General features: G+C 49.2%; 1 protein-coding gene across 4 annotated transcripts in view; it reads right to left on the reverse strand.

Annotated features, from left to right (window-relative positions):
- The window catches only part of CLSTN1 (calsyntenin 1), a 41,642-nt gene extending 25,011 nt beyond the window's left edge, over nt 1–16,631 (reverse strand). Inside the window, exons 1-2 of one of the 4 annotated variants that reach the window (XM_064172273.1) lie at nt 16,028–16,631; nt 4,699–4,821 (exon numbers count right to left, since the gene is read on the reverse strand). In XM_064172273.1, coding sequence (XP_064028343.1) covers nt 4,699–4,821; nt 16,028–16,130 — 226 coding nt within the window. In that variant the 5' untranslated portion in view covers nt 16,131–16,631. The remainder of the gene's footprint in view (nt 1–4,698; nt 4,822–16,027) is intronic. The other 3 variants (XM_064172271.1, XM_064172272.1, XM_064172270.1) reach the window with 3 other exon arrangements.
- Nucleotides 16,632–17,632: the final 1,001 nt, after the last annotated feature.

Raw genomic sequence — 17,632 nt, forward strand, 5'->3', positions numbered from 1 at the left:
TAGGTTCTCCCTGAAACTCACTCCAGGTGATTCCTAGATTCATCATCAGCTCTTTACTTTAATGCACCAAGTACACTGCCTCTGTTGCACCCAGCTCATGTCTTTCAGTCTGTTCCAGCAGAGGTTATAAATATAATCCCAGGTTTTCATGTGTTTTGGCAATAGGAGTGTTCAAGAAAAAACACTTTACAGGGTTTAAACTCGTGGCTGACACCACTGGCTAGCCAGAAGTGACATTCCAGCTGGAAGCTTCTGAATATTCCACCTCTCCCACTCCTGCACACCCACTCCCTGCTCCCTTCCAGCAAGTTGAGATGTGAAACATTGAGATTACAGCTTAAAAAGTAATTTTATATATATATAAATCCTGATAAGGGAAAGAAGAGGGAGAAGTGTATTATGTGGCAGTTACCTATGTGGGACAAGGATTGTTGTGTTTCTCAGAACAATTACTGATCCAACACAGTCCTCTTTTCCACTTCACTCTAGTCAGAATATCAGACGAGGTTCCTGTGACTGAGAATGTTTAAATGCACAAAAGCTGTGGTGTAACTTAGGATCTAAAGTGCTATAAATAAGAAATGCAGAGCTTCCAATCTCCCAGGCTTTTTCAAGCTCTCTTTTTCAAAGTCTCTCTGCAATAAATAGAAGCAAAAAACAAAGATCCTCTAAAAGTACTTCTCCTTTTGAGAAAGTACATCACAGACTGTTACAGAGACTGGTTTGAGACAAATACAACAATAAATAGATAAACTGTGCAGAATATGTATAGGTGTATGTCTGCTTGATGCTTGTTCTCATTCCATTCTGAAGTGAGACACATTACTGGAATAGATTTCTACCTCTCCTAATCTCAGAACAAAATATTGATCCATCTTTAAGTTAGTTTTTATCTGATATATTGGAAACTGTTCAGCTAAATAAACTGTAACTGGGATAGATCTTCACTGTGCTGTAATCACAGTTGAAAAAAAACCAACCATTTTATTATACAGATCTATCAGGTTTGTGGAATTTGTACTAGCCAGAAAACACAGAGGAGTTCTGTATCCTGTGCTTCCCATTTCTAGTAAGAATTTGGTAGCATGTTATGGTTTGGTCGATTTCCACTGGTTTATCTCTTTCTGAACTGCTATAATGATGCAAAATAACTACATAGTTACAAAAGGGTTTGTATCCAAACTGGACAGACAATCCAGTGCATCCACTAGACACTCCTCAAACCTTAGAGTCAGCTATCCCTCTACATTTGATTGGGCATTAGGAAAATTTTCTTTACTGAAAGGCACTGGAACAGGCTGCACAGGGAGGTGGTGGAGTCACCATCCCTGGGGGTGCTCAAGAAACTTGCAGGATATAGTTCAGTGGTCATGGCAGTTGGGGTAATGGCTGGACTAAAGGATCTTAGAGGTCTTTTCCAACCTTAATGATTCCATGATCCTATATTCCCCCAGCTCTAACCAAGCATCAGCCTCCATGAGGATCATGGAAAGCCATCAGGCAAGCCTCCCATTTCAACGCCTTTAGAGCATCTCCTAAACAAGTGCTTCTGAGTACCACACACAGCTGTTAAAAAGACAAACAACTTTATGACATCACAACTGGTGACAAATCCACTTCAGTTTGTCCTTGTATGCACAACAGGTACAAAATACAATGACCCTTCAGGCATGCCTTAAACTTGCTGCAAAAGTGGCTGCAACCCCACAGCAACCGAACTTCCCCTTGGGTTGGCCAAGCGGCTGCGCGCGTATTGTTGTGCACACATTGACTCACTCGCTGGATGTGACAAGATCAAAATCTTTATGTCTGACTGCACAGTGCCATTCTTCTCTACACAGGGTTCCTTTCTGGCCTGATCCTGCTGAGCACTGCATTACAGGGGCCTTCCGCAGACAGGACGTCAGCACAGCTCCCTGCCCTACACAAACACGGCTCGGCGGTGCGGCACGGAAAATGCCAGCGGCACTCGCCCACTGCAACATGTGAGCCACACACACCTCCAGGAGAGGCTGGCAGGAAGGCCTGGGGGATTTTTGAAGAATAAATAGAAGATTCTGCAGGATCACTTTCAAAGCTCTGTGTATATTCATGCTCTAAGTCAAAAAAATCCAAAGCCCTACAAAAATAGTTCTTGCGCCTCAGATTAGCACGGGGAAAAAATAAATTGTAAGTGACTCTTTCTAGGGGTGGGGCAAGAGAGACTAAAACCCTGGTACAGGCATATCAAAAAGCAAGGAAACATTTCTTCCTATGAGGGAAACACCTCAAACATCTTGCTAGCAAGAGCCTGGGTTAGCCTCTCGTAAGAAAACACATTCAGTGAGCAGATACACAATAAAAAGTCAGCTCCTTCATAGGTAATAAAGAGGAAATCCTTACTGAGAGCCTTGGACATTAGACTGGACACAAATTAAGGTACAACAGAAAATGCAGCTGTCCTTTGGCAGGGGGGAGGTCAGCAAAACCATCTTGGAAATGTCTGGGATTGCTGAAATGCCAACACGACTGCATTAGTAACGTGGAGAAGTTTCAGCGAGGAAGGACAATGCTCATTGTCCTCTCAAGCAGATCTGTAACCATCACTGTACAAAAGCCCAATTCCAGAGGGACTGGAGCTGGGCAGCAGAAGGAGGCACCCTGGCACAACTGCCTGCTGACTTTGCCTCCAAACCTGTGCTGTTTCAGCTGTGAAACCACACTAATTACCCGAGAAATAAACTGCTGCATAACCCTGCTTATTTTTGCACATCTGCATTTTAGGCTCCTACCCACAGCACAGAGTGAGCAAAGCAATGAAGCACTACTTTTTACTTGCTCCTCGGTTCATGTGCTGCAAAGCATTTAAATGAACCAGCTTCAAGATATTTCAACATGCTCAAAAATGAAGTAAAGCAAAAAGCTCTATTTAAAATATTTTAAACCTGCAGAGAGTTCAAAAGTTTCTCTGCTCAGCTAGGGGCACAGTTAATTAAAATATCCAACCTTTTGAAGTATGAATAAATTTGGGTTTTAAGTAGGAATACACCAGTTAGGGCTGAGGCAGCCACTGCATGCAGAAAAGGCTTTGTCTTGCTGTGATCTAACAGGCTGCTCACACTTAAACCGCCCACGAAGGTGCTGCTGGACAACAACAACAACAACAACGCTGTTCTGCATCCTGGGACATGACTGCAGCACCACCAACTAGAACTGGTCATGCTGATTCAACACATCTCCCACATCTGGGCTCCTCAGATTCAAGTATTGTTCCATTCAGTGGCAGACAAATACTTTAATGAGTCCCAAAGCAGAGTCAGGCAGCCCTGAAGGCAAATCACATCCTAGGCTGCACTGAGAAGAGCGTGGCCAACAAGTCAAGAGAGGGGATTCTGGCCCTTTACTCTGCTCTTGCGAGACCCCACCTCAAATACTGCACCCAGCTCTGGTGCCCCCACCCTCAGAAGGGCACAGAGATGATCCAAGGGCTGGAGCACCTCTGCTATGGGGATAGGCTGAGGGACCTGGGGTTGTTCAGCCTGGAGAAGAGAAGGCTCCAGGGGGACCTTAGAGCTGCCTGAAGGAATCCTACAGGAAGGCTGCAAAGGGACTTTTCATAAGGGTGTCCAGAGACAGGACAAGGGGGAATGGTTTGAAGCTGAGAATAGTAGGGTTAGGCTGGATCTGGAGAAGAAGTTCTTCAGTATGAGGGTGGTGAGACTCTGAAACAGGCTGCCCAAGGAGGCTGTGAATGCCTTCTCCCTGGAGGTGTTCCAAGGCCGAGCTGGATGAGGCCTCAAGCAGCCAAGTCTAGCTGAGAGGTGTTCCTGGAGGTTGAAGCAGATGATCTCTGAGGACCCTTCTCTAATTATGCAATTCCTTGATATCACTCTGCTGGATTTTAAAGTTTCTCTACAATTTTTAGCATGTTATGCTTGCAACTGAAGAGGACCACTTCAAGTCTGTTGCTCTGCTGCTGAAGAACTGTTCAGTTTTGACAGCTAAAACACATAATGGAGAAACATTTAACAGAACCAATTTCCAACTGGTAAAAAAAAGTTCATTGAATGGAAGCAGGCTTAAGCAGTCCAGAACACCACAATGGGAAAGCAGCCTCACAGTCTCATCTGAAAGGATGCTTTGGCACAAAGTTTCCCTCAGCAAATTTCACTGCATATGAGAAGATATTCTACTAAAATGTTCTTAGAGCTTCCTCATATCCAGCCCTCAAGAAATCTCTGCTAGCCCTCAGGAGATATCAAAGTGTCATTTCCAAACTCTGCTCAGTGCTGCCAAACTACCACTACTTTTACACATGAAAAGTAAAGCCCTTCAGAACTGTGAGAAATGATTCATATTCTCCCAGTCACCAGGCATGCAAACCAGCCTTCCTAAACCTCCTATACAGACACTGGGCAAAACCAGACCTAAACAAGAAAGCCCAACCCCTGACACAGAAGAGAGAAATGCAGATGTGACACTGAAGGAAGCACGGAACAGAAAGCACCCTCTGGGCTGGCTGGGTGGCTGCAGCTGCGTATTGAAAGCTGGAATATGAAATAAACATGAAGCAAAACTCTGGCCCAAGGACAAACATCTCCTAGGATCTAAACACTTTCCAATGTTAGGCTGCAAGGGAAAACATACCAATGAACACCTATCATTTGTCATCCAGAAAGCACTCCCACTTCTGAGACACAGTGCAGACGACCTCCTCACCTGCGAAGCGCAGAGGCGCGTCCTTGTCCAGGGCGATGAGAGGGGGGTCCAGGAGCACTGTGTCGTCGTTCTCTGTAACTATACCATGATAGGTTGTCTCGATCCATGGCTTGTGTTTGTTCACTGAAAGGAAAACACAGCACACAGTCAAAACTTGGGACACAGACGACTTCTAGAAATGCTCTGTAATGCTGGTGGCCTTCCAGTATCTGCAGGGGGCTACAGGAGGGCTGGGGAGGGACTGTTGGGAAGGTCTTGTAATGACAGGACAAGGAGGAATGGGTTTGAGCTGGCAGAGGGGAGATTGAAAGTGGATGTTAGGAAAGGGTTCTGTACAGTGAGGGTGGTCAGACACTGGCACAGGTTGCCCAGGGAGGTTGTGGAGCACAGAATCACCCAATGTGATCAAAGATCAAAGATCACATTGGGTGATTCTGTGCTCTACAACCTCCCTGGAGGTGTTCAGGACCAGGTTGGATGAGGCCGTGAGCAACCTGTTCTAGTGGGAGGGGGTTGGAACTGGATGATCCTTGAGGTCCCTTCCAATCTAAACCATTCTGTGATTCTATGAAGTGCTTCCCCCCTTCCTTTCTCTAAATCCAAACCATTATTTTACTAAATTAAAACATAATTGAGACAAAATCCCTGCTAAGTATGTTCCGAAGGGTTCAGTGTCCCTGCAGGCTTTCCAAAAGTAACTCAAAGAATCTAAATTAGTCTTGGAAGTAAGTTGGGATTTAAGCTTCCCCTGAAGTGCAATTCACAAAGCTTCTATGAGAGATGGTGAGCTGCTGCCAGCAGTGCCAAGAGGGAGACTAGAAAACCCTACCTGCAGCACCAGATGAAAAGAGAGTGGCCAACAGCCTCTCTTTAACCCAACAGTGATGCAGATTTCAAACACTACTGGAAGAAGGCATCAGACTCTCAGGTTTTCACAGACTCACAGAATCACTCAGGTTGGAAGAGACCTTAAACATCATCTACTCCAACCCCCCTACCATGGGCAGGGACAGCTCTCAGCTATACTCAGCTGATCAAGGCTTCATCCAATCTGGCCTTGAACACCTCCAGGGAGGAGGCATCCATGTCCTCCCTGGGCAGCCCAATCCAGAGCCTTACCACCCTCATACTGAAGAGCTTCTTCCTCCGATCCAGTCTAACCCTGCTCTCCCTCAGCTTCAAACCATTCTCCCCTCATCCTGTCTCTAGACATCCTTCCCTCTGCAGCCTTCCTGTAGCATCCCTTCAGGTACTGGAATGCAGCTATTAGGTCACCCCCGGAGTCTTCTCTTCTCCATGCTGCACCCCCTTAGCTCTCTCTGCCTTTCCTCACAGCAGAGGTGCTCCAGCCCTTGGATCATACTCTGTGGCCCTCTGTCATCTAACAGAATGCCTTAAAATCTGAGTAAAACAGTGGTTAACTTTCTGTGCCTTATTTAGCAGCTGCTTTAAGAGCATGGGAAACTCCACTCAAAGCCTGCCCATGCAAGCGTTCCTCACCTCTGCGGGAAAGAACTGTAAATCCATCACTTGAGCACACTGAAGATGACTGACTGTCCCCTGCCAGAAGGAAAAGCAGGGCACCTTTCCTAGACAGCTTGCAAAACCAGGGTTTTTTTGCCCCTAGCAAATCACAAAGGATGCAAGATGAAATTATACATTATCTATTAGGGCGGCAGTCTGCTACAGACAATCCGAGGTGAGAGAGCTGTGATTTATTAAATATTTATCTTTAGGTTACACTCTCCAAAGATAAACACAGCTCACAGTCCACAGAACCACTCTGTGTGATGTACCAACCAATTCTTCTTGACACCTGAACACCAACACCCTGTTTCTCCTAGAGTAGCTCTCTTCACGCCGAGGTTCTACAGGCATCGCTTCCGCCTAAGTTCTTCCGGGCAATGTGCATCTGCTGCTTAAAAACCCTCTTAGGCTACCATGCACTCTTGCTTCCTAAACTAATGCTGTCTTCCCACATCAAATTCTGGAAGGCTGCTCAGAAACCCATGGAAAACATTCATCTAGTTAGAAAACTGCTCCTCACCAGGTAGAAGCAAGTCAGCTTCAGCAAATGATGGATGGCCAAAGACAAGAAACGCTTTGCTAGAGGTTGTAACAGATCCATCAAACAGCACTGGACAGGTGACATCACCTAGATTTTGGCCTCCATGAGATTAAGTACTTCTGAAGTAAGTGCCTGTGCAGTCCCAGAGAAGTACACACTGCAGCTACAACACTGTTCAACAGCTGAGTCCTGTTTCACAGAACCACAGAACGGTTTGGGTTGGAAGGGGCCTCAAAGATCATCCAGTGCCAACCCCCTTGCCATGGGCAGGGACATCTCCCACTGAACCAGGTTGCTCAAGGCCTCATCCAGCCTGACCCTGAACACCTCCAGGGAAGGGGCATCCATAACCTCCCTGGGCAACCTGTGCCAGTGTCTCCCCACCTTCACTGTAAGGAATGTCTTCCTAATAACCAATCTAAACCTATCCTCTTCCTGTTTAAAGCCATTGCCCCTTGTCGAAAGTCCCTCTCCAGCGGGTCCCTCCAGGCACCTCTCTGAAGAGCTACTGAAGCAGACTGCCAAAGAGGCAGAGGTTGCAAGTCTGGCCTCAGACTTCTGAATTCAGCCTCTCCAACAAACGGAAATGGATTCGTGAGCTCTGCCATATGCTTCCCCAGAGGGATTTAAAAAAGGGTGATAAAAGGACACTTAAACAAATGATTAAACCTGAAGGTAAAGAACTCACACAGGAAACCATAACACTCTGCCCATATGCTTTCATCTGCATCTTTTACTGGTTAGCAGCACACAGACTGCCAGCCGGGACAGAACATCTCCATACACAACAGAGCAGCAAGAGAGAACTCACAACAAACTCTTCTAATGCAAACAGTGCTTAATTGGCACCGGGTGGATTTACTCAGCATGGTAACACTATCTTTATTGCCTCAATCCACTCGCAGGGGCATGCTTTCAATACTCAGCATACCAACTAGCCAGCTAAATGTCAGCCACATTGTTCCCTTCACCCAGAAGCACACTGCTGCAGCACCCTCCGAGGAACTCTCTTCTACAGCGAACCTCCTCACGCTCACAGGGACTCATCTATCATTCCTCCCCTGGAGGGAAGGCACCAACAGCTCAAGTGTGAGTCTCCAGTGCATCAGAGGCTCTCGAGCCAAGCCTGGCCAAAAGTAAAGGGTTTCACTAGCAGAGCTGTGGCTGTAGGGAGCAGGAGGAGGATGAAGCTGTGCATTTTTCAGTGTATGTGGGGCAGCTGCATCTCAACTGAACTTATCAAAGTCCTATCGTCCCTTCATCTTGCAGCAACCTGGTATAAAACACAACAGCAGATCTCTGCCAGAAAAACTTCCATCTCCACTCTAATGTTTCTGAACATAGGTGACAAATTATTTCATTTCAAGCCCTGGGAAACCTTGTCCCAATTTCACAACCTAGAATAAACCCCACTACTGTGGGGCAGGGAGGGCTGTAAAAGCTTGAAGTTCTGCAAGCACATACGAACAGCATTATGAGCATGCTAAGCATCTGCAGTCTAGTGAACCTTCAAACAACAGCCCCAGTTAAAAGCAAACTCATGTCCTTTTATTGTGCTGTAGACAATCAAATCATAAAGCTTAAAGCCCTTTGTGTTTAGGAAGGCTAAAACATCACCAGGTTTTAAAACATAAAGCTTAAAGCCCTTTGTGTTTAGGAAGGCTGAAGATCACCGGGGCTTCAAACACCAAACTTAGCGCTGAACACCCAGGACAGGGCAGTTATCCGTGCCTGCGATCTACTGACTCCAGCAGAACCGCACGCTGCAAGAAATTCCCAAGCTAGCCTGTGAAATAGGAGGTGCAGCTCAGGAGTGACACATTACTGCTTCCCTTGAACCAACTGTGAAATCAAACCAAGTACTGCTCTGATCTCAGCTGGCTCCAGCACTGCACAACCCTGGGCTGAAAAATGATCCTTCCATTTTTTCCTCTGTAACTGTCACAAAATTCCTGAAATCCAGAGAAAGTTGTTCCAAGGCAGGCTGTTAATTTCCAACCTGACACTAACAACGTGCCCTGAGCTGTTAATCTCCTGACACGTCACTGGGCTAAGCTACACTGGTTTCCATGAAATACAATATTCACACTATTTGGAAGCACCTCAGCTGGGACCTGCTGTATCCCAGCTAGCACTGAATCCAGTCCAGCAGGGGAAGCACAACGCAGGGACCTGACTCCTATCTACCAAGTCTGAAAGACAGCTCAGCACTCCTCTTCCAGGGACTTGCAAAGCTCACACTAGAGCCTCTGCCACTGCCAAGCAAGGAATGAATGCACATCTGCAAGGTGAGCACAAGCCACCTGTCTAACCTGGTTTATCTAAAGGGAACTGCTGCTAAGTTACAGGAGGAAAGGGAATTGGTGCCTGATGCGAGGTGTGCCTTGAACACAGGTTCTTGAAACACCATTTGCTCCAGGTAGATGTGCTCAGCATCTCAGCAAGCTCAACAGCCCAGCTTTTACTAACAGTGCCTGGAACTGCTACTGACAAGAGGGATGCACACTGGGGAAAGGCTCCTGCAGCAAGAGCAGTGGCCGGTGATGCAGAATGCACCCATCAGATCCACCAGCAGCAGCTTTCTCCTGATGGTTAAAGGAATTAAAGCATGTAGGCTAGAAAATGGGCTCCAGAGTCAATATGGAAACTAATCCACAGCTACCATCTTAAATCAGAATTAATTCAGTTCTAGTATGTAAGTGGAAGCATGTTAAAATTAAATGCACTTCACTTATCAGAAGTCTTGTCTGAGGACTTTGGTTATCTTCTCACAGATGCTTGGGAGGTCATTTGATTTAAATGGGATCTGGCATCCAGGTAACTGAAGATTTAGACACACCTCACCCAGGAATGACTGCAGCTGAAAATACTTTCTCTTCTGGACACCTACTCCTAACATCTAGTGTTGGTAAGCATATCTTAGAACTAGAAGAGGATGACTGATGTCAAACCAGTTTCATAATAATTAATTGGTACATCACACTGGATGAACTCAATAACAAACAGTGGAGTTTGAGCTAGAGCTCTTCCATCTAGTGAGAGTAGATAACATTATTTGGTTTGAAAATCCACTTTTGAGGCCTCATGAAAAAACCAAAGATTGCACAGAAAGAGAGTTGTATTCTGTCAGCTCCAGTGGACTGCACTCAATAAACTGAGTGAACAGGAGCAGCTGTGGATCTGTTGGAGAGCAGGAGAGCCCTGCAGAGGGACCTGGCCGGGCTGCATGGGTGGGCAGAGGCCAATGGGAGGAGATTGAACAAGGCCAAGGGCAGGGTTCTACACTTTGGCCACAACAACTCCAAGCAGCACTACAGGCTGGGGCCAGAGTGGCTGAGAGCAGCCAGGTAGAGAGGGCCCTGGGGGTGCTGGGAGAGAGGAGCTGCAGAGGAGGCAGCAGTGCCCAGGTGGGCAGCAGAGCCAATGGCATCCTGGGCTGGCTCAGGAGCAGTGTGGGCAGCAGGACAAGGGAGGTTCTTCTGCCCCTGTGCTCAGCACTGCTCAGGCCACACCTGCAGTGCTGTGTCCAGTTCTGGGCTCCTCAATTCAATAGATATGTTGAGGTGCTGGAAGGTGTCCAGAGAAGGGCAGCAAGGCTGGGGAGGGGCCTGGAGCACAGCCCTGTGAGGAGAGGCTGAGGGAGCTGGGGGTGTGCAGCCTGCAGCAGAGGAGGCTCAGGGCAGAGCTCACTGCTGTATGCAGCTGCCTGCAGGGAGGCTGCAGCCTGGTGGGGTTGGGCTCTGCTGCCAGGCAACCAGCAACAGAACAAGGGGACACAGCCTCAAGTTGTGCCAGGGGAGGTTCAGGCTGGATGTTAGGAGGAAGTTGTTGGCAGAGAGAGTGATTGGCATTGGAATGGGCTGCCCAGGGAGGTGGTGGAGTGGCCATGGCTGGAGGTGCTGAAGCCAAGCCTGGCTGGGGCACTTAGTGCCATGGTCTGGTTGGCTGGCCAGGGCTGGGTGCTAGGTTGGGCTGGCTGAGCTTGGAGCTCTCTTCCAACCTGGTTGATCCTATGATTCCAAGAGCCTTTTACTCCAGTCCTGAAGGTCTGACAAACTCTGGCTGTAAGAGAACAGAAGCTTGCCTTTCAGTGAGACAATAAAACCTCTGATGTATGTCTCACTTTGCATATTCCTAACTCTGTACTGTTCTGATGAAATTTCAAGCAACAGCATTAAAAGGACAAGTTTATGTAATTCACAACCACCAAAAAATACAGCTCAGCCATGAGTAAAGACCTACACAGTAAAATACACCTCCTCCACCCTGAAAGTAAAGTTGAGTAAGAAAGGGTGCAGCACGGCCTGATGGCAGCGTGTGCCCTGCTCCTCCCCAAGACTAACAGCCTGCAACTCACAGCCTGGCCTCTGATTTCAGTTCGGGAAGGGCGAGGATTAACCTTGAATATGAACAACTTGAAATATCAGTGGCCATGAAAAGATGTATTTAGTTAATTGGGTTTTCTCCTACCCAGAATTTTATCCCCACATCACTGTCTCACAAGCTGGTACCAACAACAAGACAAAAGTGAACACAACTCAGGCTCAAATGCTGAGCTTGGTAGTGTGGAACCTTCCTTATCTATAGCACAAGCTTCCAAGACAAACCACAGCTTCCATTACTGGGACATGAAAACTGTAGGCAGTAACAAAATGCAAGGAGATGAAAGAGCACCAGAAGAGGGCTTAAAGGCATGGCCATCCACCAACATTAACCTCTGCCATTCCTCACAGGTAGTTGAAATTCACCCTGCAGCTTGAGATCTGTCTTGAATTCTTAGCCACAGTTGAGGAGCACTTCCAATTTGTGCTCTGCCATACACTGGGAGCACAAAGTGTTTATAAATCATCAGATGCCTGCAGTTTGAGTCTGTACAGTTAATAGCTCTCCAAGCACCATATCCCAATTAATGGCTGTAGGAATTCAAGAGGGTTTATTCAATTATATTTTGTCCAGGGGAAAATACCTGATTTAGCACCACAGAGAGTTTCCTGTCTCACACTGAACCGGTTGCCTAAATCTGATTTCATTTGTGCAAAGACACATGAAATAAGTCTGCTCTGAGAAACTACTTATCCACAACTGCAGCAGAAGAAACATTCACAGCACCAAAGACCTCCAACAGAGGATATACTGACCAAATCTCAGTCGGGATAAAAGGGAAAACAGCAAAACAGTAACATTCCACCTCAAAACAAGGCTGAGTAGGAGTCATGCAACACAGTTTTACCTTTGGAAGTGAAATGTAAAATGCTTTAAACCTAACAGAACGCTGAAATAGAAGACATAAGCTTCTGTGAACTACCATTCCATAAAGGTTATCTTAAATGTTGCCAATTGCAGCACAAGAGGAAATAACTTTAAACTGTTGCCATATTTACATGAACTCCACTCCTGGCAGGGGAGTCTCACCTGCAAAGAGAGCAAACCTGGTTGATTCTATGATACACAAACACCATCTCGCTTGCACTTCTGCCTCTGCTCCTTGACTCCACTTAAACACAGCGAAACCAACTGGGAGCACCAGCAACTTGTTTTCAATCTGAATACAAAGCAAGTGAGACCTAATACTACCAACAAAGGACAGACAGACAGTTCTTCAAAGGCACTGAGGCTTCTAATAATCCTTTCTTAGGCTCCTAAGGAGGTTTAGTCCCTCCTGAAGCCAACCGGATATGATCAGCATGAATGAAATACATCAGAGCGCAGAACGAGATTTACTTAAACCCAAGGCTTCAGACTTATTAAACTCCCCCCTGGTTTTAAGGTATAGCTTCTTTGACAACACCACCATCACAAAATGTACAGCCCTTAATATCATAAACAAAATTCCAGAGGGAATTCTCTGAATGCAACTAAACAGAATGCAAAATAAGACTGAAGAAAGCAGTTAAAGTGGTCAATGACTTCGAAGCTTTCTCCTCTGCAGCAGTTTCATAGCTACGAGCCACCAAGCTATCAGATACTGAGATTTTCATGTCAGGAATGCTGCTTCATCCAGAACACCAGAGCTCTCATTTGATCTGTGAGAGATGAGGTGCTTCCAACATGCTGTCCTGTTGGGCTGATCCAGGTTTAACTTCAAGCCTTCTAACTTCTGTCAGAAAAGGAAGTCCACGAGCCTAGCTTCTGTCCTCCCTTTACATTCTCTTTGCAATAGTCTGAAACTGGTGATCTCAAGTCTGCAGAAACATTAAGACCTCAATCCAGAGATACAAGTCTAGAAAAGCTTCTGTTGATCAATTTTCCTGGTAATCTGGCATAGTCAGCACAACCCAATATGTCTAATTATCCAGGAGAAGACAACCAACTCTACAGTATACTGAACACAAACCAAAGCATGCTTGCCCTGGTCACCTCTTCTCCATTTCCTTTCCACAGCAGTGTATTAATCTAAGTAATACACAGAGAAAAAGCTGAAAGTTGCTTGCATGAACAGGCAGCCGTATGCCTTCCCAGGCACTGTGCACCACAGAGAAGTCCAGCACTGGTTAATTCTGTCCTCCTCTTGGTCACCATTTAGTTTCTTAAACCCTTAAGAAGACATAAAACAAAAAACCAGCCCCCATAGAGAGGCAAACTGTTCCTTCACAATGCTTTAGGGCAGGCTTAAATTCCCTTGCCTCTGAAAAGCAGCTAGAAACCTAACCACCAGCCCTGTGCTACACAGCCTGTTCCTGTGCCAGAGAAACATCTGCAGTGAGAGCGTGGTAGTGAGCAAGTGGTTTGTGGTTTGGAGTTAAGACATTCACAGCACCACAGAACTTCCTGAAATAATCACAGCTCAGCAAAGCTCCCTCAAGATAGGATTATTTTCATCAATACGTTTCCTAAATGACAGAGAACTGAAAGGGGTCCAAGGCTGCAGAGGTATATGGCTCCACCTGGTCAGTAGCTACAGGAGCAGCAGCCATTAGATGCACTGCCTCCTGGTCTGGAAAGTCTTTCCACTCCACTCCCCAGCCAGCTCTGCTGATAAATGTCCAATTGTTTCACTGTGACAAGCACTATTTGAACGCACTGCTCACTACTGCTTTTCCACTGCAACATCAGTCCAGCGAGCTTAGAAATACATTTGGCTCAGCCTGATCGATTACAAGATGAATTCAGTTAAATCCAGAGTTCTGCACCAGCTAAGCAGGACCATGTCTCTGAACCCACTCCCGGCAGCCCTCAGGACAGCTACAGAGAAGGTGGTAGGTCAGCTAGCTCACACCTAACTTTTCTCTAAGATCCCATCTCCCAAAGCCATTTCCATTTCTCACCATCACCAGAAAAACAGAAAGACAAATTAAAAAAACTCACCAAAACACCACCAAAAAAACAAAGCCCAAACACCTTCCACTCCCCTCTTCCAACCACAGGAACATGCAGACTGGTAAAAGGAGCTCACCACTCTGGTGCAGCATTTGCAGTTCATTTCTGCATGCTACTGAACCACACAATGCAGTTTTCACTGTAACAAATCTTAGCGACCTCTATAACAAAGACTTTTAAAGTCACAGATGAAAAACATGAAGTCATACTCAAAAAAAAAAGGGAACTGCCGACAGAGCAGGAACCAGAGAGCTGATCACCAGTGCTGCCCAACAAACGCCGCTCCTAACGGCCGGGGAACGGCAGCGAGTCGCCCCAGCAGCTTCCCAGGTGTTCTCCAACGCTTACTCGGCATTAAATGCATCTTCACCTGCCACTACTAACAGACCTTCCATGTGCAGACACAATGTCATGAGGACTCAGACAGCAGCTCATACTAAGCCAAAGCAGACCTCCTGCTCTACCTCGGCTACATGTGAAGTTTATCAGATCAGGACCTGCAGTCCAGCAGCTCTGTAGGTTGGACAGAAAACCACCACAGCCTCTAACAAACCGCACAGAGCTAACAGAGCTGCCCTGCCTGGGCACACATTTCTTCAAAAAAAAAAAAAAAGCTTTTTTATCTTAGTTTTGGGATTTCACGTGCTGGAAAGGCAAAAGCCTGGCAACTGAAGGAAATCATGCTTCTGGACTGCTGTGGTAACCAGCACAACTACTGGTGTGAAGAATGCCAGCGAGTAGGCTGCACTGAGAGAGACGTTGTGCAGATGAATTATGGCTACCGTCTAAGCGCTCGGGGATGACTTACCATAGAAGCAGCTTTTCGATCCTACAGAGGGAAGCTGCAGAAAGATGTGTCCCTGAACGAGCTGATTTTATTAAACGCCAAGAACATCCCTTCAACGTATCCACAAACCATTTCAACGCTACACTTCTAACCTGCACCCAAATTAATATGCCTGACGTCCAGCCTCATGCTGTGCTCAGCTGTGTCTTTCAGAAACGGCATCCTCAGCTCCAGGGGTAACCTTCAGGTGAGGAAGCATTTGCAAGCCTCTTAGCGAGATCTGCTCAGGAGGAGCCCTGCAATGCGTATGCTTTCGCTCCACAAGATCAATCAATAGCCACAAGGCCGGCGTTCAAAGATGCCGTGTCGCCCAAGGTGTAGCACAGACACCCGCTCTCGCCGGCAACCCAGCGAGTGCTGCTCACGCCAGGCCGGCGGCTGGGCTCCCCGGGGGGCTCCATTTCTCCTCCTCACCCCGCCGGCCATCGGGGCTCTCCCCGGCACACGCAGCCGCCTTCCCGACCCCCGAGGAGCGCGGCGCTCGCAGCGGGCTGACCGCCCCGGCCAAAGCAGCCAGCGGAACCCTCCCCCGCAACAAGTGAGGGGCTCTGCCCGCCTCGGGCACCGCAGGCCGGCGGTCGCAGCCCGGTCCGGTGCCTGCGGGAGCGGTTATGTAACGGGCGGGCCTCCGCCGCGCATCCCGCCGCTGCAGCTGGGCCTGGCCCCCGCGGCCGCACCGCCGAGGCCCATCGGCGAGAGGATTGACCTTCGGGGTCGGAAGGTCTCGGGGCGGGGAGGGGCAGAAGGGGGAAGCAGCCCAGCGCAGCTGAGAGCAGAGGTAGAGCCGACACCGTCCCCCCGCATCCCGTCCCCTGGGGCCGCAGGTGCAGCGGCCGCGACGGAATCACCCCGGCCCCCAGCCAGCCCCGGGGAGGGGCGGCCAGCGCCCTCCTCCCCTCCCGCACCGCCGAGATGTCCTCCCCCGCGCTCCCGAAGGACGAAGGCGGGGAAGGACACCGTCCCCCAACCCAGCAGCTCCATCGGTCTGCGGCACAGCCCCATAAAACGACCAGGGAAAGGGCGAAGGGGGGGGGCGTTGGACTTGCAGCCCTCCCTTTCCCCCCCGGTGCCAGGCAGCCTCCCCTGGCCGTGTTTACCTCGAGCGGCTTCCGCTCCTCCGCAGAGCAGCGCGATCAGCAGCAAGCAGGCGGCGGGGGTCGGCAGCGAAGGCAGCATGCCCGAGCAGCGCGGCGGCGGCATGGCAGCGCGGAGCGGGGAGGGCAGCGCGCAGCCCCGGCTGGCGGGCCGGCTGTGGCGCCCCCGCTGGTCCGGGCTCCGCTCTGCGCCGGGCGAAGAGCGCTGCTCGGCCCCGAGGAGGAGGAGAAGGAGGGAGGAGGAAGAGGAGGAGGGAGGAGAAGCGTTGCACTGCCCCGCTCCGCTCGCCTTTTCTCTCCTCCTCCTCCCTCCCCCGCCCGGCAGCGCGGCGCCCCGCCAGCGGCACCTAAGATGGCGGCGGCGAAGGCTGCCGGTCCCCCGCGCCGGTTCGCAGGCGGGGGAGGGAGCGAACCAACGGCGCGGGGGCTGCGGGAGAGCCCATCTGCGCGGCGGGCAGCAGCGGCGCCGCCCCGGGCGCCTCGGCAGCCGGGCACTGCGGCACCGATCCCCCCGCCCGAACCGCCAGCTGGGCCGCGCGGCGCCGGGGCTCGGGGCTGCTCCTGGGGCGGGCTGCAGCCGCTTCTGTGCGGTGAAGGTCCCTGCGTCGCTGCAGCTGCGAGCAGTTGACAATCAGGGCTCGCTCGGGGCTCACAGAAGCAAGTGCGGCTCGTTAAAGCCCAGGTGAAGGCATTTAAATGCTTTCACCTCTTAGCAGGCACAGCTGTTTGCCGCCGCACGGATGCCGAAGAGAGCAGGGCCAGCGGCAGCAAGCAGCACAGCACAGCCCTGGGCGCCTGATGCACAAACCCTGCGCACCTGCTGGGCCCCGAACCGCTCCGGGAAGGAGCAAACTGCTAACCCCGCCCTGCAACAGCAGCATGCAGCAGTTTTGGGTGTGTTGCTGTCGCTCTAAAACTGTCCTGTTGTGGAAAAGTTATTTGCCCTTTTGTCCAAAATTTCAATTACAAAGCACTTCAAGAGAAGGCAAAACTCCTTACCCCGATCCAAGGTGTGACGACTGAAATGCAGCCACCTTCTTTTGTAAGTGGCTATGACTACTCCTGCTTTGTACCTATTGGCCACTCCACTCCCACAGTGAAAAAAAACAAAGGCCAGCCTGCTCGGAGTCCCAGAGCTGTGCCACTTCTTGCTTTTGAAGCACCATGCAATTTAAATGCCAAGGTGGATCCATTCTGGAGAGACCACCCCCTCCCTCCCAAGGCAAGCCCAAGGCTGTTGCCTTCCCCAGTGACCACCTGTCTACCCCAGACTCAATACATGGAAGACAGCCAACCAAAGGGGAGAAACCAACTCATTTTCTGCCCTGGATCTGTCACTAAGGCCTCACCAAGTTGATAGAAGCTGTAGGACCTGGTCTGCAGCAAGCCAGTGCACCTGGATATCCAAAGCCAAGGTCCTCTGCCCACCCGACAGCTTCTCCCATCCTCCAAACCATCCACCTTTCCTTGCTGTACCTTAAGCTTCTTTACTAACATGAGTGTATGCAGAGCACAACAGGATGTTGCAGGGAAGTACACAGGTCCATCACAAGGAACAAAGCCCCACTTAACCATCCTGTTGGATGGAGCTGTCTCTTAACTGAGCTA

The sequence above is a fragment of the Pogoniulus pusillus genome, chromosome 36, assembly GCF_015220805.1.
Source record: "Pogoniulus pusillus isolate bPogPus1 chromosome 36, bPogPus1.pri, whole genome shotgun sequence".
In the NCBI taxonomy this organism is placed as follows: Eukaryota; Metazoa; Chordata; class Aves; order Piciformes; family Lybiidae; genus Pogoniulus; species Pogoniulus pusillus.